The 26,192-nt window shown below is 27.8% G+C and overlaps 1 protein-coding gene across 5 annotated transcripts; it reads left to right on the top strand.

The window, feature by feature from the left end:
* The first annotated feature begins 8,699 nt into the window (after positions 1-8,699).
* On the top strand, positions 8,700-24,665 carry EndoA (SH3 domain containing GRB2 like, endophilin-A). Of its 5 annotated transcripts, XM_015519653.2 has the most exons (13): positions 8,700-8,817; positions 8,880-8,969; positions 13,295-13,381; positions 15,827-15,895; positions 15,982-16,332; positions 16,400-16,466; positions 16,553-16,653; positions 16,794-16,897; positions 18,112-18,206; positions 18,491-18,532; positions 21,697-21,801; positions 22,570-22,685; positions 22,752-24,665. In XM_015519653.2, exons 3-13 carry the CDS (start codon positions 13,337-13,339, stop codon positions 22,869-22,871), a joined length of 1,215 nt encoding a protein of 404 aa, XP_015375139.1. In that variant the 5' UTR covers positions 8,700-8,817; positions 8,880-8,969; positions 13,295-13,336; the 3' UTR covers positions 22,872-24,665. The 5 variants fall into 5 exon arrangements, with proteins under 5 accessions (XP_015375139.1, XP_089082220.1, XP_089082221.1 ...); XM_089226094.1 differs by lacking the exon at positions 18,491-18,532; XM_089226095.1 differs by lacking the exon at positions 21,697-21,801.
* The last annotated feature ends 1,527 nt before the right edge of the window (positions 24,666-26,192 follow it).

The raw sequence follows: 26,192 nt of genomic DNA, 5'->3' as shown, positions 1-26,192 counted from the left end.
TATACAAAGTAAAGTGAAGAAAACATACATTTTTTCGATGGAAAAATAATTAAAATAAGAATAATGAATATTACTTTAGAATTTAATATTAATTATTATTATTGTTTGTTTTTTTTTATTGATCTTGAAATTATTAGTAATTTATACTTCAACGTCTGAGGCCATTAGCATTACATTTAATAGCATACTAGAAAAAATAATAAATGAATATATGAAAAAAGTACATAACAATGAATGATTACAGTTGTAAGTTTTAAAATATTATAGTAATTGGAGAATTTGTGTTGTTTTGAAAAAATGTATGGTGCTTATTACTTCGTTGTCTGGATTGGAACCAAGACTTGTTCTAATGTCATCTTTTGTTTAGTTCTTCGTGTATTTTGCATTCTTCGAAGATGACGTCTTTGTCTGTAATTGTGGTGCGGCACCATGCTTGGCATATTGGTGGGTCGCCTTTCGCCATCAAATATCCATGTACAGTCATTTTTGTTTGTCCAATTCTGGCTCAGTTCAGTTTTTTTACGTTTGCAATACTTATATGTTTGGATTTCATTTGCATCTTTTTACAGTTTTTTTTTTAATTTGGTTCAATTTGCTTGCTTGTGTGTTTCATATGCTTTGCCATATTATGGATGTTGTGTTTTGTTTTATCTGCGAACGATGATATTATGTTGATGTGTTTTGCGTCGTTTGAGCGCACATCGGCAAGTTTAGCTCATTTGTCTACCCTACCCTTTCTTTGCTGTAAGTGTCCAGGTATCCATGCTGTAAGAATTATGATATTGTTCTTTTATTTTGCTGCTAATAGTCTGTTTTGGATTTTATAGCTATATCACTAGGATTAAATATGTTTTTGATTTTGATTTTTGTTTATGAACTTCATTTCCAGAAATATAATTACTACTTCGGCTGTACTTATATATTGAGTATGTTGATGGTATTTTACACGAAGTCTGAAGGTTGTTTTTTATTATTGATATTCCTACCCCTTCATCAGTTTTGGAAGCATCAGTGTATAATTCTTGAAAATCGATTAGATGTTCAATATTACTTTTTAGGAAACTTTAGTATAATATGTTTGGAGATGTGTTTTCCTATTGCGAAGTGTGTTAAGTTCTGTGTTTTATTTTGTACGAGCTTGTCCACAGGAGCTTAATATTTTTTCTTTCTTTATTATTTGTGGTATTTTTGAATAAACTTTATTATTTAGTAGTTCTATAGTGTTATTCTTCTAAGTGTTATTTTGTTCACTGATTCTGGATTGTTTGTTAATCATATTTATTATTATGTCACATGTGCAGATAATATAAATAATATATCTAATCAAATAGTGGTCGATTACCAGATACTTATTAGTTATTATATTTTTTAAAAAGCCCATTTTCTGGAAAAGGTATTGGTGGTACCTGGTATAGTGGCGTATATAGCGTGTACATTATAAACATACCTAATTTAACCAGCATTTACTGATTAATGAGAAAGCGTTACACCTTTATACCAATTTTTTACAATATTTGTAACTTTTTCTTCATGTTGAAATGTTTCAGTAGTATTTTTTATTAGTATTCAGTTATTATTATACGGGATTTTCAACTGTAAAAAATTTTATTAATTCCAATACCGACCCAAATTCGATGTAAAAAGAAAAAAGAACAGTGACGTGTGATAATGAAATGGAAAAAATAAAAAATAAAAACACTAAATATTTACAAAACAATAAGTTTTTTAATTGGATTTATTCATTTGTCGGTGTTAACGAGCATCTGCCATTTTATAAAATATATGATTATAATGATAAATACTTATGCCCATACTTAAGACAAAAGTTTTAACTTTAATCTCTAAATCAATATAATATAATGAGTAATAGAATCATGTTGCAGGGGCAGGATAAATTAGTAACATATAAATATATAATCATAAAAAATAAACTACAAGTTTGTTATTAAATTACACAAATATAAAACTACAAACAAATTAAGTACATTTTTCCCTTATTTTTACCTTTTTTTTTTTTAAATTTTGAATCATTACACGGAGGCCGTACTGTTTTCATATTGCTAAGCCCCCATGCAGCATCGTTTATTTACAGAAAGATAAATATATACATATAATAGGAGTAGTAATAACAGTTTGGAGATACCCCTTCCCCAGCTCTCTGGTGTATGCGAATATCGCTATCCTGTTATGACTTTACAGATCTATAGCAACTTTGGATAGGGATACGCGGGATTGGCCCGCTGTATCCCCATACAGCTATTTATATATACATAGTATATATCTCCGGTATTTTTCTTCTCCGGCCGTCCAAGTCCGCCACCCTAGACATTTCTTATTTTTACCTATGCTTTATATATATTTTGATCTTATTATTTATCATTTAATTTTTTTTTTATTTAAATAATATTTATTTGAATTTACAACTATTTCCTGAAAGTATACAAAGACTGTTAGTTTTGTTGTTTTGAAACGAGTGTGGAGTGATTCTAATTAAAATAAATAAAAATGTCGTGTATTTGACATTTTTCTTTCACGAAATTGTTTTCGTGAAGAAGTCTGGTTGTTGCAAATGAGATAGATTCCTGCATTACATTTACGGTGATGATCGGCCAACGCTGAGGTGTGACAAAAAATAGTATGTGTGTCGGAAGACAATTTCAGTCTTGGGAGAAATTCTGACCTCGCTTGTGGATCGTACTGTACTCGTCGCTAATAAACACAAACACGAAAAAATTATGACTAAAATTTAAAATTTAAAACTAATTAAATGTTTGAAACCTGCAATGATTGGGCTGATTACATATGTCTTACATAACTCGTAAGTCGCATGTCGCATGACAATATAATATCTATCAAATTGTGGACTTAAATAAATACATTTTAATTAGTTGAACTATATTAAGTATACTTTTTTTTTTTATTTGTATATTTAAGTAATTTACAATCTATGCAACTGTACAATGGGCAAATTTGATAATTAATATAATATGAAATAGCAGAATTTAGGCACTCAGCAGCACCACCCGACCGAGAACATTTTAGATGTCGTGGGTTTTTATTTTTTTGTTTTTTTATTTTTATTTTTATTTTAGCAGGTCTCTAGGCCACTGCTTTTTTAGTCATCTGCAAGTATACTTAAACTTTATTATTTTGATACATGCAATTTTGATTGAATTTAATAACAAAGTAAACATGCTATTATTTAGGTATTCAATATAATATAATTATTGGTAAATTTACTGAACCCTTATTCGGGCTTTATTGGTACATATATAGGTAATTAAATTAATTAAGTAGTATGAAGTAATTAAAATTGAATTCTAAGTTCAAAGTCCCAGAGATGAATTTCTTTGAGACCTTTGTATTACCTATGTAAAAACAATAAAACACCATTAGTTATGACTTTATGAGTACCTAATAGTTATATAATGACATAAAATAAATAGTTACTTACAATAAGTAACCAAGAAAACAATTTTATGGATAATAATTATTGTATGCAAAAAACTATTGAAACTACCATAATAATACCTCTTTACACACTTAGTTCTTAATTTTCAGAAAAACTTATTTTTCAGAACTAGATATTTATTTTAGGCGGGTAATAAGTAAGTATATGTTTTATTGATTGTATCAATGGTGTAATATTTTTTTTCTGTTATTTTATATATCAATTGACAATTACTTCAAAAGTCGATACTTAAAATTCTGTAAAATTCAATAATATTTTAATAATTAAATTGCTCTACTAGAGATATTAGTCAAATGGATTGAATATATTTATATACACTGTATAAAATAAATATATCTATACAGGATAATCTTTTTAAGTATGCTCACTCTATTTTTATACTTAAATCTTAAATTCTGCATTTATTCAAATTCTGTATTTTGGAATTATTATATATAATATAATCAAAGACCATATTTCTGAATATTTGGGTTTTTTTTACCATTAAAAGGACGATCCTCGACAATACAGATTTTTTTTTCAAATAGGAATCCCTCTTTTTCATATTTAATTATTCAGTTTTAGAATATAATATATATGGGTACCTATACCTATATTTGTTGAGAATTTTGATGACTTCTAAATAAAAATTCGACTAATTTGAGTGAATAGTTTTTGAATATTATTTATTAAAAATTCTAAAGCTCAGAATTTGAATAAATAGGACTATTAAAAAGAAAAATGAGAGTAAGCATGCTTAAAAAATCACATTGTATACACAACGAAATATATTATACTGCATCATCTATCTATTTCCAACCTCTATATTTCCATGTCTTTACAGGGATGTTGCCGTATTGGTTTTGGGGTATTATCGAAGTGGAAGTAAATTTGTACAACTTCGTAAGGTTGGAAGATTGAATAGTGGCTATTTTATATGTTTTGAAAAGGTTGTTAGATACAACATTAAAACGATAATAGTAAATACATCGCAGAGAAATACTTATTTAGTTTTAGAAAAAATTTTCATTTGAACACATACCAAGAGAATAAAAATGATTTGGTTTAGTTGAAAACTAAAATGCTGTATCTGTACGTTAGATTATATCTATTATACATTTTGGCAGTCCTATCGAAAAGTTAAAGCCAACGTCCTTGCGTCCATAAATATTTTTTGTGATGAATTCATTATTATAAAAAAAATCACAGATCATATATAATATTATTAGGTAGTCATAAATATAATTATGGTAGATAACTATTACCGTTTATATTATGATTGTTGTATCTTGTATATATTATAGTATTATACAATTTTCACTGTTTATTACTAAACAAGTAATACTTACTTAATTCCTAAATGGCCAAATAGTAACATAGACAAAGAGTACCTAATATTTAAGTGCACGATAATAGATACTCACTAATTCACTAGTCATCATATTTTAAGCTTTTAACTTTCACCTTTTAAGCTAAGAGAGTATATGGTATTAAAAAGTGTTAGTTTTAAGAGAGCGCAACACCCGGGGATTTGTTGTTTCGGTCTTACAAACGCGTAACATAGCAAATTTACGCTCAGCAGTTCACGTTTTACTCCGTTAGCTTAAAAATTAGAGTGAATAGACCTATTTTGAAACTTGATATTAAGAACGTTATCTGTTTTTATTGGAAGTATTTTTACGATAATTCAGTTTTTAAGTGAGTTATACGCGTATAATAAATTGTAAAATAAAAATGTTCATAACTCACTTAAAAATTGAATTGTAGTAAAAATACTTCCAACAAAAAACAGATAACGTTTTTACCATCAAGTTTCATAATAGGTCTTCTTCTTTTTTTTTCCTGTTCAAAAACCAGGAACGGGTGGGAACTGTTTAGCACAATACTGGGAACTATTCAGCACAATACTTCATAATAGGTCAATTCACTCTAATTTTTAAGATAACGGAGTAAAACGTGAACGGCTGATCGTAAATTTGCCATGTTACGCGTTTGTAAAACGGAGACAACAAATACGAGCGTTGCACCCTCTTAACTGCAAAGAAATTGTGGGACTCTTTTACATTAATAAATAATCATAGATTATGATAATAAACTTGTAGTACTTTTTTTTTATTAAAGAAACACGCTTGAAAACTTATATAATATCTAAGAGCTTAAAGTTTAGAAGTAATATTATTGTTTCAGTCATAATGTGTACTTAGTGTACATCTAAATTAGGTTCTTTTAAGTTTTATTATAACACTTTTATGTATCGGCTAATGGCTCCTCGCTCCACTCTTCAAAAAAACTATTTTATGCGTCCATTTGATGCTGATGTAATAATCAGGATTTTTCTTTTGGTACCTATAAATAATATAGTGTGCGTTTTATTAAATATTTATTATTCTTATTAAAAATCACTTGATTACTTTTACACGAGAAAAAAAATAATTTTGTATGAACTCCTTGTTTTTTTTTTTGTGTCAATACAACTATATTTAATCAATATTTAAAAAATTTTTTTTTTTTTTGATATGAAATATACAATCTGTACCCTGCGGTACAATAAGAATTTACAATGACATGAATGAGTTGTTGGAAGAAACCACTCAGTAGTGACACTTCCTAACTTAATCAATATAAATTATTAATCTATAATTTGAAGACACGGATCCAGCTAAAGGATGGTGAGGAAGGTTTGGTCCATCCCGAAAACGTCCTGGTCCATGTCCCCAAGCCAGTTACCCTAAAATTTATCCTGATATAGCTATCCAATATTCCAACCAGTTTAAACTTATTAATAATTATAATATGTGTTTTTTTACAGAAAATGTTGTGAAAATAGTATTTTATATTTATGTAATTGCTATATACCCTTGCATATTATTATAAGTAAATAATGGTCGACCAGCTAGATTATTATTGTTTGAAAATAATATTGTTTCACTGATGACATTCGAGCGATCGATGGTTTTTTGTTATTATTTGGTATGTCACTAGATGCCTATTGATTGCGGTCATTGATGGCATTTGAATAGATGAATTATGATATTTAACGGTCAAACCGTTTAGAACTAATTAATTGTTTTGTTAAAACTTGAAACGTATCATTAGAGATTATTTGGATTTGTTAAATAACTGTCATCGAATCACTGAATTATTTTCTAAAAATCTCATTAGTCAATTAATAGAAGTATAATATTGGCATTAAAATAATGATTTGTTGTTTTCTGTAGATAATATATTAAATATTAGGTTCATTCTGATTTCTATTCTTCATACACATAAAGGTTACTTTATCACTCTATATAAATCTATCTACTTAATTAATTCTGTGTTTTAGTTTTAGTTAAAATTAAAATGTATAAGTCAAGTAATACAATTTTATACAACGATTATGAGTACTAATAAGTAATATTTTTTAATAAATATTTATTTGGCCTACTTTGGGAATTTATTTCGAATTATTTTCAGACCCGAGGTTTATTGAACAGTTGTAAAGTATTTAAACATCTCTACATTGGACGGTATTTTGACTAATGTCAAACAGTTAAAACTCAATGACAAAACAATGTTTTGCACTTAGTCCCTTTAAATTGTGAATGCACATGATGAAATTGTTTGCACCTATGTAATAAATCATAATAATTACTGAACTGAATGTTATAGTAACTATAGTAAGTCCTTTTCGTGAAGCTTATTATATTAAAATTAATAATTATCAACGGTTTATAACCAAACTAATTTGTACTACTTAATACTAATGCAGTAATTTGTTAATGGATTGCATCAAATATCATAAATACATTATAGTACACACTACACATTATATTATTATAAAAAGCGCACGGGTTTATAATTTAAATGTAATATCGTAAAACACGATAAACGAGACTAAATTATTGTCTCTATATAGATTATATACTTCTGTACTCACGTGACGTACTGACGTAGTCCTGTGCTTCTATTGTTATAATTATAATTCATAATAAATGTATATATATATTAGGTACTAATAAAACTTAATATTAGTATTTTATGATATAGTGAATAAATAATAATAAAATGGGTAAAACTACGTTGCATACATATGTAAGTTTATAAATTATTTGTTCCCTTTATTCGTAACTTTAGACGTAAGTCATGTTTTTGTGTAAAATCCAAAATTCAAAAAATAAAATAGTGGAATAGGTAGTAGCAGTGGCGTACGCAAGGGGAGGGGGGCTAACGGGCTGAAGCCCCCCCCATTGCCCGTATTATTGTATTATTATTATTTTTATTTTTAAATCTACCGACGATTTAATATAGTACATATCTAAGTGTGTATTTCCCCATTTATTACAACCACGGACTAAGATACCATATAATATATTAGTATATTGTATATTATTACTATAATTAATATCTTTAATTGTGATGACGACCACAATCCATAGATATGTAGATATCTATAATCTATGATTCCAACCGAACGTACTATGTAACCAACAATCCGAACAACGTCAATCTATAAAAATAGCCAACATTCCGATTTCCGATAATTTTTTGACTTTCGTTATTATACTCATCAGTAATCTATGTAATTTTGGAAGTTCTACAAGTCACTACAACAATTTTCAAAAACGTCACCTAAGCGAGTTTTTATGTATAGTTATTATAGTTATAGTTTTACAGTTATTAGATTGGACTAAATAAAAATGTTTAAACAACAAAATGGGCAATAAAATACATTTAGTCCAGTCTAATAAGTTTAAAATATAATTACACTATTTACAGTCATTGTAGTTTTTATTAAATCATAACCTTATACCGGAGAGCGGAGACTAATAATTTCTAATATTAGATGTATTACCAAATTCATAATTATAAAAATACTTATTTATACTTATATTTTTGTAAATCTTCATTATTAATTTTTAAAGAGGTATTAGAGTTGTTCTGTACACCATATTTATGTTTCACAACATATATGATCTAATAAATCAGAGGTAAAAAAAATATTTACATATCTAAAAGGGTGTTTCTAATTCAAGGATATCACTAGGTAAATCCATTTTCAAGCCCCCCCCTCCCCCCCAATATAAAATCCTGCGTACGCCACTGGGTAGTAGGATGTTTGGATGTATTAATTTTTGGAATTCCGTGTATAGGAAAATATTAGTTTTAAATTTTAATGCTCTATGGTTTTAATATTGTGTTTTTAAAAAACAACAAATATTTTTAAACAGTTGGTAACGCTTATGCGGTATCAATTTAAGTATCAGCTGCTGGTGTCTGGCTGGTCAACGAGTTTCGGTTATCAGACATCAGTACCAATTACATTATTACACTATCCGGGTTTAATAATATTTTAACAATTTATTTTATAAGAAAAATAAATTCTGGTAAATGGATTCATTATAAATTATATCGATGAAAAAACTCTAATAAATTGTATGGTTTTTAGGCTAATTTTGTGGCCATGTGGCTGATAACTTCATGAGTTAGGATGTTTCTACAGCGTCTATTCGATCGGCTTTTAAATATCAATAAAATTGTAAGTATTGTTTTTCGTTAATATTAACGAATTTTAATTTATAATAATTATACATAATTAATTGTTGTACAATATTCACTAACATGCTTATACGATTTACGTAGATGTAACACGTCGATGAATTTTGAACTTGGGTTTATTACGGGGAAAGGGTTAAACATAATTAATTTATAATATATATATATCATTATTTTTATTAAGTTCATTGGTAATTTATAGAATAACTAACGATTATAATAATATTAAAATTTACAATTTATATTATAAATGATTTAAGTAGTTGGATTTAGCAGCTGAAATCATAAAAAAATAAATAAATAGGTACCTATTCGAATATTATTTTTAGTGTTACTTTTTAGGACTTACGTACAATCAACAGCTAATTAAGATATGTTATTAATTATAAAATTTCATACATTTTCGCTAGACATATATTACATTTTAAAATATTATGATTTTATTATAAAGTTTATTGAATTACGAATTTGAAGTTATCTCATTGTTATTCAATTTCTACTATTGTTTCTTCGACTATGTGTTTCTGAATTACAACAGAGTAACTACTAACTACTAACTATAATTTTTGATTTCATTAAAAACGGGTGTGTCTTAAATTTGACCATTTCTTCGCAATTGTTTTTTAGTCTTACCTTACGCTTAACTAGCTGCTTTAATATCACTTAATAATTCTTCCAAAGTGCCAATCAATAAATATTTTCTTAACGATTAATTCAAAATTCAGTTTTCAAACTTTAGGCACATTCCTACTAAATATTAAAATAAAGAAAAATAAATTGAGAACACGATACTGTATTTCTGTAATAGTATTGCAGTATATTTACTCTTCGATCAGAATATGTTATTAATTTTAATAATTAATATTTTGATATTATATTAGTTATTTATTGTTTCTTACTTATCATTTATATTTTTAATTTATTTTATCATTATAAGAACATAAATAAATAATTATTATAATTTGCCGATTAAACTCGAAAACATCTTTTTATTTTTGTGGTTGGTAAATGTTTAAGGAAATTTTATACTGAAAATAGTTAATATAACCAACAAAAATGAATATATTTTTATTTATACCGTGATGACAACCATTAATAAATAATTCATATTTAAGATTTTACTTTAGATAGGTAGGTAATTTGGTAAAAGTTTAAAATAAATAAATTTGATTAATAAAAAATCTGATGACTAAAATATAATAATATATAATATGGTGAACTATTTCAGATTTTCCAGTAGCATTTAGCCATTTAGGTATTAATATATTATACATCTATTTCTAGATACGTAATAAAAAAAAAAATTTTCTGATAGCAGTTTAAATTTTTTATGCGCTACATTAATCAATTGGAAATTGACCACAGATTGTATTTTAGATAGTTAATATTTTGATCCTGATTGACCTGATTTGGCACTTGAAGAAAAGAATTTGAAAAATTACGAAACTATAGTGATAAAGCATAAATTAAATTAAATTAACGCCATTTACAAAAATGTTGACCTCTTTCCGAAGACTCGATCTTCTCTAAAAAATGTTATTTGAACGTAATGAAACGATTTATCATCTCATTTTAAAATTAAAAACATTTTATGATATTATGATAAAACTTATTACCCGAGAGAACAAGAAAATGCCTTAGGCCTTCTTCAATTTGTTAAGTACTTATATATTTAAGATTACGCTGTATGCGGGCTCTGTCTATGTATTTTATGTATTTTAATTTTTTTATTACTATAAGCAAATATAATGTTAGTACATTTTTTGACACTAATGATATTTAAGGATTTCTTTGGTACAGTAAAGACTATTTTTGAAATATGGTGTACCTTATTGCTCCTCAAAAATTATAGTGATACTCAGCTTACACGTCGAATAAATCATAATATTATGTTTTATAGATAAGTCTTAAATTTCTTTTTCTTATAGAGATCAAAGTATGCGTTAATATAATTTATGGTATAATTACTATTTTTTTAAAGAATTCTAGTTAATATATATATTTTTAACGAATACAATTGAATGATAAAATGGTGTAGATAAAACCTATAATTATAATTGTATTTTTTTTAAATTAACAAATTATTATATTTAGTACATTTAATTGGAGAAATTAACAAGTTCTTGTTTTTCATCATATTACTCGTAGTTGCACGATGCATTCATTTTAACTTTTAATGATTTTCCCTACGTTCTTATTTTTTTGTTTTTAATACAACATTGAATTCTTTTTTTTTGTTTTTTATGTATTTGATGTTTAGGGATTTTTATTATTAAATTCTTAAAATGAATTTCTTTTATTTATTCATTGTTTAAGATATTATTTATCGTATGATTAAATTAGTTTACTCGTATATCTAACATTATTAATTTTAACTAATTGTAATTATAAAATGTATAAATACTAATTATCGATAATTATTCCTCTCAAACTACACATTTTTCCTCATTGATTCATAATCAGTGATATTCTTTCTTTTCTTAAATTAAAAAAAAAAAAAACAATAAAAAAATAATTTCAGAAGAAAAAGAAATTGGGAAAGTCGCTCTATTATATATTAGATGTTGAGTATGTCTCGCCACTGAGTCATTGTAATTTATTAAATTTTAATAAAACTGATAAATTATTGTAAACAAAAAACAAACTGAGATTTCTAGGTTTTTATTATTTTAATTTTATAGTAATTTTTATGAAATAATCATATTCAATTATAGAACTTTTTTTATTTAATACATTTTTAATCTGTTGTATATCATGTTCCCCACATTATAATATTATATATATCAATGAGTATTGAACATTGATCTTTATTAATTTTTAAAAATGTAGACAGTTTGCAATAATAGTAAAATAGGCGTATTCCCTGCACAACCAGACACTGAAATCTATACCGCGGTCCTTATACAAAACAAACTTACGGTTACATCTTATATTTATATTATAATGTCCTTGCATGACGCATTGACGCGTTGACATTTTTCATGGAAGTGCTTTCGTAAAATAGTCTGGTTGTTGCATATGAGATAGATCCCTACATTGCCTTTACCCTGATTGATGAATGCTGAAGTGTTACAAAAAATAGTATACGTGTGCCGTTTGTGCGTTTTTAAAAGATAACAATTGTATAATTGGACAACAGACTTTGGAAAACGAATTTTCTGGCTTTGAATTGAAATCTTAAAAAATTAAATTATATTTATCTTAAAAACGATTTTGTATTAGCTACAATACCTACCGGAATCATTATATAGATAACATTATAAATTAATCACATCACGCTTGTACACAATGATAATCCCGCGGGAACTGGAATAATTCATAAATGTTGAGTGTTCAAAAGCTAATACGCCGTGCGTATATTCTACTATATGCAATTAGGTTATATTATGTTACGTTCAACACGTGGATCTCTCGTAATTATATACGTTGCAGTCGAGTACAATGCGTGCCTATATTATATGTTATACACAATTGCAGTGTGTAAGTGTAACATGTACCTTTACACTTAAAAAAAAGTGTGTTTTGCCGGCGATACATGGACTGGTAATAATATGTTTTCTCATCTAGTTTTATAAAAATATACATATTATATTTATATAGGTATGTAATAGGTACACCCGTTTCGGGTATTTTTTATAACTACATAATTATAAGGTTAAACGAACGGAAAAAAGGAAAAAAACCGTATTGCACGTTTCCACATACGTAAAACAGAGGGCGAAACAATATTATACTATAGTGCTGGTATATATATATATATATATATATATATATATATATATATATTATGCGTGCACACCGTTAATATAATATTATAACGTTGGCGGCCAAGAGCTGAGCGCAAGCGCCGTCGCCGGTACGCCGCGGTGTGCGACGACGGGCGAGATGAACGGCGAAAAAAAGTCATCGAGCTTTGCGATCGCTGCGTTAGTCGCGCGCTAGTGTCACCGGAAGTCGAATACGTACGAGACGCACCGCACACGGATCATCCCGTCAGATATTATTGGTAAAATCAGTGCGAAATCGTTGAATAACCTTACACTTGAATATCATATTATTTTGTTTTCGTTATTATATACTATACGTACTATGTTTTGCATTAACGTAAATATATAGCGTAATGTTTCGGACATATTTTGAAATTAAATATTGACGTATTACGCCGATCATCAATTATCATCATATTATATAATATACCTTTTTCATTATTGTGCATTGTTAACTTTTGAGAGTAACTTTACGCTGTTTACGCTTTTCAAACACCTTAGTTTTTTTTCCAGTAAGATTTTTCTTGTTTATTGGTTTCAGGTCAGTTTTTAATACACACGAGTTGAACAAAAAGTTTCCAAAATGGCGTTTGCTGGCCTCAAAAAGCAAATTAACAAAGCGAATCAGGTAAATATGACTTTTATTATTATTAGATCTGGGATGTATGCAAAAAAGTACGATTTTTTTATAGAACAAAAAATTGATAAATAGAACATCACACAAATATATTTTGATTTTAAAGTTCACAAACAAAAAGAATAAATGTGTGTTACTAAAAAAAGTTTATAATAATTCATAATAAATCATTATTTTATTTAAAAAAAATTATGGAGTTATTAATTAATTTTTATCATTCAAGCTAGGTGTAGATATATTTTTCGAATTCATTTTTTTATTGAGTATTACAGAATTAAAATTATATTTTATAAATAGTTTTTGCGGTTTTCTTAGTTGAGACGGCGCATTATATATGCAATACTAGTACGTTCGTTTATATTTAATATTATTTTTGAAGAATTTATTATTTTAACTATCTTTTTATTTTCCGGTAACGTTCTGTTATAAATTGAGTGATTTTACCTTTTTTAATTGATAATAATGTTATAGTCTGGTTTGTTGTGGTTAAAATACTAATTTTTTACAAAATGTTCAAGTGAATTAACGAAGAACTGTTGTCGTTTATTCTTGTAGTTGACTTTTTGACTTATATATTTATTGTTTAAAAATATATATTAGTGTGCATGATATTTTCATAAAATCTTATCATGGGCTTAGCAAGTTTGTTGAATATTAAAAAATATTTAAATAAACGAATCATAACTAGAGTAGTAAGATTTAAGTAATTATTTTGTGTACCTAAATAGGTGGTTCTATTTTAATAGTATATTATATAAATGTATATCAATAGTTCTGAAATCTTTGCTAATTATGCGTGTCGTTCAATAATGCCATCATTAGGATTAAGATTCTATTATTTGTAACCTGTATAAAATTCGCTCGTAACAAACGATTTTTATACTTTTATAGATATACATTTGCTCCTGTTTAAAAGTGTGTTGTAAATTAATTGACAAAAAAAAATGTTTACAGCAGAAAATAATGGACGGTTTGGTTAGTACGAACGCTGGCCTACAAATAAATTTAATGAAATTAACTTTTTGTATTTTAATTTATACTTTGATTAATCGTCGTTAGTGTTGACACGGTGTGTTGCTTTAGTAACAGCTAACACAGAATTCTATATATATATAGGAAATATCAAGATATCCGAATAAATATCATAATGATTCTTGATTTGTTTGCCATTTAAATTTGTATCATTCTTTACATTTGTCATGATATCATAAAATACGATTTTCTATACTAAAGTAGACCTAATTTTCCTATTCACGCTAGTTAAGAGATGAAAAAGTTAAAATGAGGCCAAGGGAGTGTTGTTACATTAGTGTGCGTGTGTATATACGTACAAGCGCATGTGTGTGTGCGTCGGGTTGGGAGTCGAGAGCATTTTATTGATTAACAAAGCTCTGTATACCCATGGCCGGCGTGGAAGTGGCGTAGTAGTTCTGACGATATTGACGATGGTTGGGGTGTAGGGGTTGGTCGTACGATTCTTATCTCTTGGTATATTCTATATATTTGTCGCCACCTCCTTATAATAATTAGGGTATTAATAAAAGACGAGTGAACTATAATGAGAAATAAGCAATTGAAACATGCCTACATTTTATTATCGTTTATATATATTATACCAACATACTTAAGAAATATAAATTAAATGTCCCTTGATGAATATTGTTATTTTTATAAATGTTTCTAATGTTTTTTATTTTTTGAGCATATCCGTTTAACAATGACGAGATGTATTTCTTAGAAATTAGTGTATATATTCTAAAAAAAGTGTCTACATAAAGAAAACGGCTTTATGTAGAATTTAGATATACGAATTAAAAAAATAAATATTAGTAAATAAGTAGCCAATACCTTATAGTAAAAACATACTTAAAATGCTTTAATAATGTACATCATATAAATAATAATAAATTGTGTAAATACAATTTTTAAATTTCTATCAAATGATTTACTATACAAAAATCCTTTTAAAAATTCTAAATTTAAAAATTATTTATGTATTACTTATTAAAAAAGATACATTTATATATTTGATTTTTCTTTAGGTTTCTTAATGCATTTATAACAAATCAACCATTTATACATTTAATAAGTTAACTATGAATTTAGCTATGCTCTTTTATTGTGCAATCTTGCTAAATAAAATAAAATAGATGATGCTAGCTCATATCTATTTTATTAATATTTCTATAATAATGTAATTATAGTCGTACCAAAAAAAAATTATATAGTAGATAATTTGGTTGGTAGTAAATTAATAATTTATGTACTTAGTACTTAGAGATATATATTATTAATATTTTGATAATTTCAACTGTTAATAGTTATTAGATATGCTTAGTAGGTATGTCATAGAAATTCGAAATCTTAAACGTGTAATTATTTTATCAGTTGATTAAATAATATATAGTATTTTAACCTATAAATTACAATTTACAGTACATGACTGAGAAAATTGGCGGGGTTGAGGGCACAAAGCTTGATGTGGACTTCGTTGATATGGAAAGGGTAAATGCTTTCAATATAATATGTCTTTATTGCACGTATTATAATGTACATAAATTGGATTATTCCTGATAATCAATCTTTTTTAGAAAACTGACGTGACTTACGAGCTGGTCGAAGAACTTCAAATGAAAACCAAAGAATTCTTGCAGCCGAATCCTACTGCCAGAGCCAAAATGGCAGCCGTCAAAGGTATATCGAAACTCAGTGGTCAGGCAAAAGCGTCTACCTATCCACAGGCTGAGGGTACCCTTGGTGATTGTCTGCTTATGTATGGTAAGAAGCTTGGCGATGACAGCCTATTTGGCCAAGCACTACAGGAGATGGGAGAAGCGCTTAAGCAAATGGCTGATGTTAAGTACGCATTAGATGATAATACCAAACAAAACTTCCTCGAACCATTACATCATTTACAAACCAAAGATTTAAAAGAAGTGATGGTATGTAAGAAAAAGATTGGTCAATAATAATAATAATTTAATAATTTAAATTATTTTGATTATATAGCATCATAGAAAGAAACTGCAAGGAAGAAGACTAGATTACGACTGCAAACGTAGGAAACAAGCAAAAGGTTACATTTAAATTTGTAAAATAAAATATACTTATGCTTGTATACATGTAATACAGATAATAAAAACTTTGAATTTGTATTTTTAGGTTCGCACGTTAGTGACGAAGAACTGAAACAAGCCGAAGAAAAATTTGCAGAATCGTTACATAGTGCTCAGATAGGAATGTTCAATTTGCTCGACAACGATGTATGTTTACAACTATTTAATTATTAAAATATTATTAAATTTATATATATATATACATTAGTTTATTTTAAACTATGATTGACTTTATGATATAAATATTTTATTTAAGTATTTCTTTTATGGCAATCGTCGTATTTCAGATAGAACAAATATCACAGTTAACAACATTTGCGGAAGGTCTTCTCGAGTACCATCAACAGTGTACTGAAATTTTGAAATTGGCAGTCATGGAAATCCAGGAAAAGTAAGTTTAAATGTTTATAAGTTTTAAACAGCGATAATATTGCAGGTTCCCTGACGCTTATCCACATTATTTGGTCCACGGTATTTTGGAAAAATAATATTATGACATTATAACATTATACCAGTAGTTATTGGGTCTAACTATAAATGTTCTTAAATGTTTTATGGATAATTTTATAGATCATTGGGTGTGGGGTGGTATGGTAGAGGTTATTTTTATATATTTGATTTTTGTAGGTTTTTAAGTTGGTAGGGTTGTACACGTGTTTGTGTATATTTGGCAAGGATATGTTGCTATAAATCCCGGATGGGCTACCATCCGGGAGCTAGGAACTACGGCCGGTACGTACGCTCAAGCGTGTTAGGTTAGACCGCGCCTCACCAAGCCACATCTTTACTTTTTATCATAGAAATTATATGTAAATTATTTATGTGTATCCAGATTTTATAAAATATCTAATAAGATCCTATTATAAAAAAGTGATGATTTCAAAATTTTAAATAAAAAAATTATAACTCAAATTCAACTTAAAGGCTATTCACGTGTTACGTGTACCTATACTATTTCTGTGAAAAAGATCGCAGTTATTATGTAGTGTGGGTATACCTAATATTTTACAATAATCTAGACAGTGACTTTAGCAATCGGTATCTCGTCCTATAGCTACCCATATTTTGACGTATATAGTATACTCATTATATACCAAATTTATGGCATGCACAATGCATATGTATAGACGTATAGTATATGTGTTTTCATCTGATAATACATTTAGTACTCAATTAATAATTTTCCATTTATCCTATAGGATCTTGGCTGTAATAGATAATTTCTGTAGTCATTTCATCAGCTGATTTTGTCTGATATTGGGGATTGATATTCGTTTAGTCTTAATTATAAAATATCCCAGTGGCGCAACCAGGGGAGGCGTTTGGGGGTTTTGACCTCCGCCCCCCTTGAAATGTTTCTAAAAGTAAAATATTTCAATGTGAAGACCTTTTTTTAAATTAATATTTTTATATGAACAACCACTCTCGAAAATATAACCTGATCCTAGTTGCACCACTGAAATATCGGGTGATATATTAATTAAGTACCTATAGCTTATAATAAAAAATGTCATTACTTTTAATGGACATAATTTCTTGTTGAAAAAATTTGATGGATACTAACGTCTATGGAAATCATTTTATTGACACTTTTTGATATTGTAGGCGTGATCAAGCCGCCAGCCGCCCGAAATTAGAATTTGTGCCTAAGACTTTGAACGATCTACATCCAGTGGACGTTATCGCGGATGACATTAATGGTAATTATTTGAATATTTAAAAATATATTTTAATAAATTCACATAAAAAAAACGCAGTGGTCATGTAGATGTTGAAAAATGCTATTACTATGATGTGTTAGTCTTTAATATATTAAATATTTAGATATCAGCCCTGACGAAACGGATGATACGAAAATAGTGATATCTATCTATAAATTTATTGTTTTGTTGTAAATTGGGAAGTGGGATTTCGATATTTTGTAACACCGTTTTCTAGGCCTTTTAGTTTCATTGTAATATACACAGTATAACGGTTTTTTCAGACGAGTACGAGTTGATGGAACCACAGCTCGCACACGTCAAAGGTAAAAAACCAAAATAACTAGTTTAATACTAACTATTTATAAATGTATCGTTAAATCAAATACGTGTTATGTGATAATTTGATTTGAACCTAAAAAATTAACATTACATTGCATTGTTATCTTATTGATTTGTATTAATTATTAACACGTACCTAATACGATCGTATATTTAGTTAATATATAATTTCTTGCATACATAATACCCTTTATAATAGTTATTAGTTTTACTAGATATTTTTTTTATTAATCATCTACAACTTCAGCAGCTAAGGAAATCAGCTTAAACATATTTTTATAGAACATTTAAATATATTAAATTAAATTTTAAATATAATATATGTATGATATAGGTATTAGGTATAATATAATAATAATAATAATAATATATTATATATATATATATATATATATATATATATATATATATATATATATATATATATATTGTGCAAAATGGAATAGGTTGTTGCTTGATTGTAGTTATTAAATTTGTTTATTCAGTCTGGTATCTTTGAGGAAGGGAATGAGGTCATTTAAGACAGGGCACCTTAGTTGCGTCCCGCTAAAAAAGTATACATGAATTGCGTATCGCGTCCCACTATATTGGTTAGGTAGAAGAATATTTATTTCGTTTTCTGGGGTTCTCCGAAAATAATATTGGAATAGAAGAGATGTACCGAATTGGGAAGTGAAATATGGCCTAGTATAATGAAAATCGAGTTCATCAAAGCAATCCATGACTTAAAATAAAATAAAGCAGCAGGCTAGATGAAATACCTGCCGAATTGTGGAAGCATTCAGGGCAGAAACGAGAGATATTTTTTTTTAAATGGTAGAAAAACTTATCGAGAAGGTATAGTATCAAAAGATTTTACACGAAGTAGAACTAAACTTATCCCCAAAAAAGAAAACCCTACAGAATGAAACAACTATACGAGTAGAACTATCAGCCTTCTTATACACGCTTCAAAAATAACTTTGAACATTATAAAGAATAGAATATGGAAAAAAGCGGAAATAAATTTGGGAGAAGATCAGTTTCGACTTAGACAAGGAATGCGTACCAGAAAAGCTGCCTTAGCTTTGAGAATAATTGCAGAAAGAAGGCTAAATATGAACAGAAATACATATATAAAGTTTATCGATTTAGAAAAAACATTCGATACCGTAAATTGGAACTTGTCGATGACTACCTTGAAAAGAACTGGCCTGGATTGGAGAGACAGAAAAATTATTATGGAACTATATAAATACCAAGAAACAATAATTAAAATAGGAGACTGCGTATCCACAGCTAGAATTCGTAGAGGGGTAAGACAAGGCTGTTCTTTGTCACCTTATTTATTCAATATTGACACAACTGGATAACAAAATAATTGATCAGGTGCAACAACATACATATTTAGGAAGTATATTAACTAGTGATAGTAAATATTCAGTAGAAATAATACACCGAATAGCAATGGCAAAGAGAGCCTTCTCACAAAAAAAAAACAGCTACTTACGAGCAACAATCGTAGTCTTAAAACCAAAAAAAACTTTACCAAAAGCTACGTATGAAGTTTTTTGTTGTATGGCAGTGAAACCTGAACCTTAACATCACAAGATAAAAATAAAATTGAAGCAATGTAAATGTGGACCTGGAGAAGAATACTTCGTATTAGTTGGACTGAAAGGAAGAGCAACGAAGAAATTCTCCAAATAGTAGAGGAGAAGAGCGTGTTACTATCCATCATTAGATCAAGAAGCGGAAAATGTATAGGAACATAACCCTTTCATAACCAAAACAATAGAAGGAAGAATCAATGGATGCAAAGAAAGAGGAGGACTGAGGAAGACATTCATAGGAGAGATGATTAGACTGGCTGGATGTAGCGGGTATTCACATATGAAAACTCGGCATTAGAGAATGAAGAGTGGAGATCTATTTTCTAACTATGACAAGGCTAAGTCTTTAGAAATGAAGAAGGGGTTCTCCGAGGTATATTAATTATAAGGGAGCCTGGGCTCTTATATGATGTTTCGATAATGATTTAAATTATAGGAATGAATAAAAATATAAACCTAATATTTGACTGAAATTTTGATTGAAAACATTATTGTTATTATTTATTTATTATATTATGGACTATATGATTTTGATTTTGATTAGAACTATATGATTTAACATTTATTTAATTTTTTATTACATTTCATAAATAATTTTTTGGTTGACTTGTGATTATATTTATAATTGTTATTTATTTTTGTTAGTTATTTAAGAACTCCTGATTAAAATATACGAATTCTGTCCTGTATTTTTTGAGACGCAATTTGTGTATACCTTTTTTATGGGACGCAACAAAAGTGATCCCATTTAGGATGTGTAGGCATTGGGAATGCGTATGGCTTCATAAAGATTTAAGTGAATGTTGTACTTAATGTTAAAGTATTGCTTCTTGTGAATATGTGTGAATTTTACTTAACTTATTGGATATTGATCAATAATATTAATATAATAAAATTTATATCTCGGATTGCATTACAAATAATTAAATTGCAGTTTCTTAAGCTGTAATAATATTTACTTTTTTATATAAGTAGACCTTTCAAGTTTCAAATCCATACATTTATAACCTATAGTTTATATTTTAGAAATTAAGTATCTTTGATACCTGTGATATAATAGAAACAACCAATATGGTAGATTTGGGTTTACTACGAACAATCATACAAAAAAAAACCATTTAATTTAATTGTTTCTGAAATTTGTTTAGCTAGCATAGTACTTACCTATTTTTTGTTAGACATAAATATTACCTACTTCATAAATTCTATTTATTAAAACGTAGGAACATGTATGTATAATCTGATCTTTTTATACTTTGGCTGTTTGATCAACATTTTGGAATCATCAATTAAATTATTTCATCGAAATCTATCGAATTATTACCGAGTTTAACCCATTAAATCAAACATTATACATATACTTAGGTAGACTTTTTTCGGCTTATATTCAAGTATTGTTTAAATATTTGTGGGCTTAAATCGTCAAAAATGTATTTATATATTGTGGTCGTTGCTCCTACTTTTAAAGCTTATGTTATAGTAATAAACGTAATTAACAATCATTATTTATTAACAAAATTGCTTTTTATCTTTATAATGCAAAATTATAACATTAGGTAGTTCACGAGCTTCGTCCCCGACTCACGCAAAGTCTAACACGCTGGAATTAACGTCCGGAGCAAACCATCACGATAACCAGCATCAACAATCACATCACAATGGTACCTACCTATTGTTGTTACTTGTTTAAAGCATGTTATATTTCTTATTATTACTAACTACTACATTAATTGCTATTTTAAAGATGCTTGTAAATATTTAATACACCTTCACCGCTAAGTAACTTGGTAGGTAGTTACTTTTTTATATACGCACTCTCCGCAATATGATGCTATTATGCGTTAACGACTGCTCACACATTTTAGGTTAATGTGGAAACGCAATTTCACTCGTTCCCTTAAAGCGATTCAATGCGTAAATTTAGTAGATAGACAAATTTTGGTAGATAATTTTTAATTAGCATTGACTTTTAATAAGCTATAAAAATAAATTAGTTTCTTTTATTAGGTGATTGTTATTAGTATTTTATTTTTATGTGTACAAAATGTTGAAACATTTTGACTAATAATAATACCTATTATACATCGTGTGTTCAAATTCTCCGACTAGTGCAATTGATCTTTAAATAACTCTCCATTCAGAAGTCAAATACCTAAAATTCTTAAAAATTTAACTTATTTATAACGTTTGCAAATATTTAATTTAAACGAAATTTAGTCTGCATATAGATTTTTGAGAAGTTCAATACTAAACAATAACTGCACGCTTTTTATAAATAAAAATTAATTCACATTAAGTTATGTTTTTACTGCTTTGTTGATATCAAATATTGTAATTTATTTATCTCCACAATTTTTGTTTGTCTTCTATTTAAATCTATTATAAATTTTGACATCGACATAAATTATTTTTATTTTTATTTTTTATAGCATCTCCAGTTTCTTCTCCAATTAAGTCAGTTCAACGACAAATACCACGCAACTCACCTTGTTGTACCGCGTTATATGATTTTGAAGCTGAGAATCCAGGGGAATTAGGATTTAAGGTAGTAACTAATGGTGGTAATTATTTGTACCCGATAGTAATATTAATGGCTATAACGTGATTTCAGGAGGGCGAGACTATAATACTGCTGAACAGGGTTGACGAGAACTGGTTCGAGGGAAGCACCAACGGCCGTACTGGATACTTCCCTGTCACATACGTACAAGTCGTCGTGGCTCTACCTTAAGCAACGCAACTGCTATTGACGAAGACGACGACATCGAACAGACCACGACGCCAACTTCTCAACCCCCCGCGTAAGACTTGTTAAAAAAAGCGCATCATATTAATGTTATATTATGTAATGTCGCTCACAAGCGTATAAAATGTATATACGTTTCGTATGTAAGTACACCGACAACCTTGAAACATTATCATAATTGTATATTTATTATGATTTATAATTATATGATCTAAATACAAATCGATTTACTTGTATAGTCGTGTGTGTGAGACGACGATGTCGCCTTGTTGATATATGTTAAGCTTACATTTAATCTTCTTGCAATAAATAAAATGATATAATAGAAACGGAAAAATAATACCAATATTATAACACACACTCTACTCGTTAATTCCATTCGGTTTTGTTGTTTGTAGGTGTATATTCTTCTTCTTCTAATATTACTATAACTATTACTACTACTATAATATTACTATTATTACCTACTATAATTATAATTATATTTATTAATTATTGATTATTATTGTTATCATAATATTATATATTATATTATGTTCGTTGGCCGCGTTTTATAAGCAAGAATGTTATGTGTGTTTGGCCACGACAAACTCGTTTATTCTCCCAAATCAACTGTAGGTATTAATTAATTTTTTTTTCGGACTTTTGAGAATCTTATTATATCGCGTTACGTTTTAACTTTTTACTTCGACTCTTTTAAGCACTCTGTGCGTTTTCGACTAGATAACTGTATAACACACATAATAGGATACGTGTATTATGTTGGTGGTTGGTGCAAAGATCAAGCTCAACTTGTCCCTCTGCGTTTCTCTACCGTGGTTATAGTCACCCCAATGGCGTATTATATCTGTGTTCCCCTAGGTATTACCAATTACCAAGTACTTTATTATTATTATGCATTCATTTTTTATATATATTAATCGTAATAACTTAATATATTATTATGTATAAAAATACAAAAAATCTTAAAACTCCGCTTGTTACCATTTGCTAAACGAAATGTCTGTAAATAAGTTTTCTGATTAACATTAGACAATAAATATGTTAAATACTTCAAGTGAATATTAAACAAAAAAAAATTTTTAAATATGATAATACTGTTATTTAATATATATATAATATGTTATCACTTTTCATTATTTGTATTCCAATGTTGAGTGTGTATTTGTAGTGTAACCTACCTAGGGATAAAAAAAAGTTTTAATGAAATTATAACCTGCATATTATGTTTTTCCTCGATAGTTTTAATTACAAAAATTACTAACTTTTATATCTCACTAAATTTATTTTACCGCTATGCCTCTATTCTTGTTCTCATTTAACAATAATTTAGTGTTACATTATGTATAGTCAAAATATGTTACTCCTTTTAAAGAATCTTAATTACTATAAGTTATAGAATTAACCTATGTTGAGTGTTTTTGTAAGCGTTGGACGTCTTTATATAGTTATGTTATTGTATATCTCCATTATTTATGTATTATTTCGCAGATTGAATATACCAAGATGAGACTATATACTCTGACTTCGACAAGACGTCAATTAATGTACCTATTTCGAATTTCAAGTAGAATGGATAAATACATAAATTAATTCAAATATTGCGCGTTTCCAGCTTTTCAGTATGAGTGCTTATCTGGGTATATTTAATCTATGCGATTAACAAATATGATAAAATTAACTTTTCATTTTTGTGAGAAAAAAAAATACAAAAAAAAAATACAAAAAAAAATATAAATAAATCCAAATTGACTGCATCTTTGGAAATCAAGTTATAAATTGTTTTGTTTTATTTTTTATTTCACACCTTTTTATATTTTGAGATTCTGTATTTTCGTTTTTATAGTTATTACTATTTGCTACTTTATATTTGAAATCATACTGTACAAATATGGAAGATGAAGATGGTAAATTTGGCATTTGAACTGTAGGTGTGGTCTATCGCAAACTAGGTAACCGTAGAGCGATGGCATACACGTATGCCGTGATATAATGGAAAAGTTTTGAAAATTGTTAAATATTTTCATTTTTCAATCATAATGATGGGTTGATATTTTATTTATATAGAATATACATATAATTTTGCAAGCGTTATTACCTAAATTTGTGTTTTAAATATATTTTATCTAAACAATGTACCTATGAAATTCTATAATTGAATTTTTACAACAAATATATATTGTTTATTTTATACGCCAGATTATCGATTATTGTGATTGTACATAATATAGTTAGTAAATCAATAATTTTAAGTTGTCATCACGGCTGTATAACTACAGCTGCGGTTGTCATATTGTTTTCGAAATAGTCTAATGATAATAGTCAATTAAAAAAATAATATTTATTTTAAACCTTTTCTATTCTTGAATAGAATTGATAAGACTGTTTATAATTGATCAAATTATTTAAAAAAAAAATTAAAATACCCTCCTAAACCTGACCTTACCCTTCTAACACCAAACGAAGAGAGGAAGTAAATATTACTCGAGCTAAAATAAGCCACTCAAATTTAACACAAGCTTACCTTATAAGAAAGAACCAGCTCCTGCAGTATGTGACACTTATTGCAATGAAACATTAACAATAGAACATATAATCATAAATTGCGCCAAATATACGGAAGCCCACAACATCCTCAAATATCCCATCACACTCCATCAAGCACTCAAAACGTATAGACCAGAGGTATTCAAACTTTTTCAGCACGACGCTCCTTTGGGTGTTCACAATATTTTCATGGCTCTCAAATTATTATGAAAAAATTGAAACAATACGGATTCAATATGGGAAATATGTTATATGGGTGATAATAAGAGTGACTTTAGTACTAGAAATAAATCTTCAAATGGTCGGGTCGTAAGGTGTGTCGTTTTCATTTCCACAATGATTTCAAATAATATTTATAATAATTATGCATGACTTAGGTATAATGTTGGTTTTTGGTGCTTTGACGCGGCTCCCTTTGCAAACTTTAGCGACGCCCTTGGGAGCCGCGACGCACTGTTTGAATAGCTCTGGTATATAGACAACACCAATGCAATCAATTCATTTTTCCACTGTATAAACATGTCATAAATTGTAAACTATACTAAACATGTCAATATTTATAAAATATATAATGTATACTGGTATATTTTAATTTAGTGTTGGCTAAAAATCTTTGTTGTTTAAGCTTTGATAAATATAAAAAAAATACCAGATTTATGTACATTTTAAATTGTAAAATATGCATGCTATCATATGCCAAAAAAAGTCAAAATATGCAAGGAAAAATGCAAAACATGCAAAATAAAATTTTTATTTTTA

This window comes from Diuraphis noxia, unplaced genomic scaffold (genome assembly GCF_037042655.1).
Source record: "Diuraphis noxia isolate RWA-SAM2 unplaced genomic scaffold, SU_Dnox_SAM2 contig0004, whole genome shotgun sequence".
NCBI lineage: Eukaryota > Metazoa > Arthropoda > Insecta > Hemiptera > Aphididae > Diuraphis > Diuraphis noxia.
Note: the sequence above shows the minus strand (reverse complement) of the source record. Positions and strands in the feature narration are given on the sequence as shown.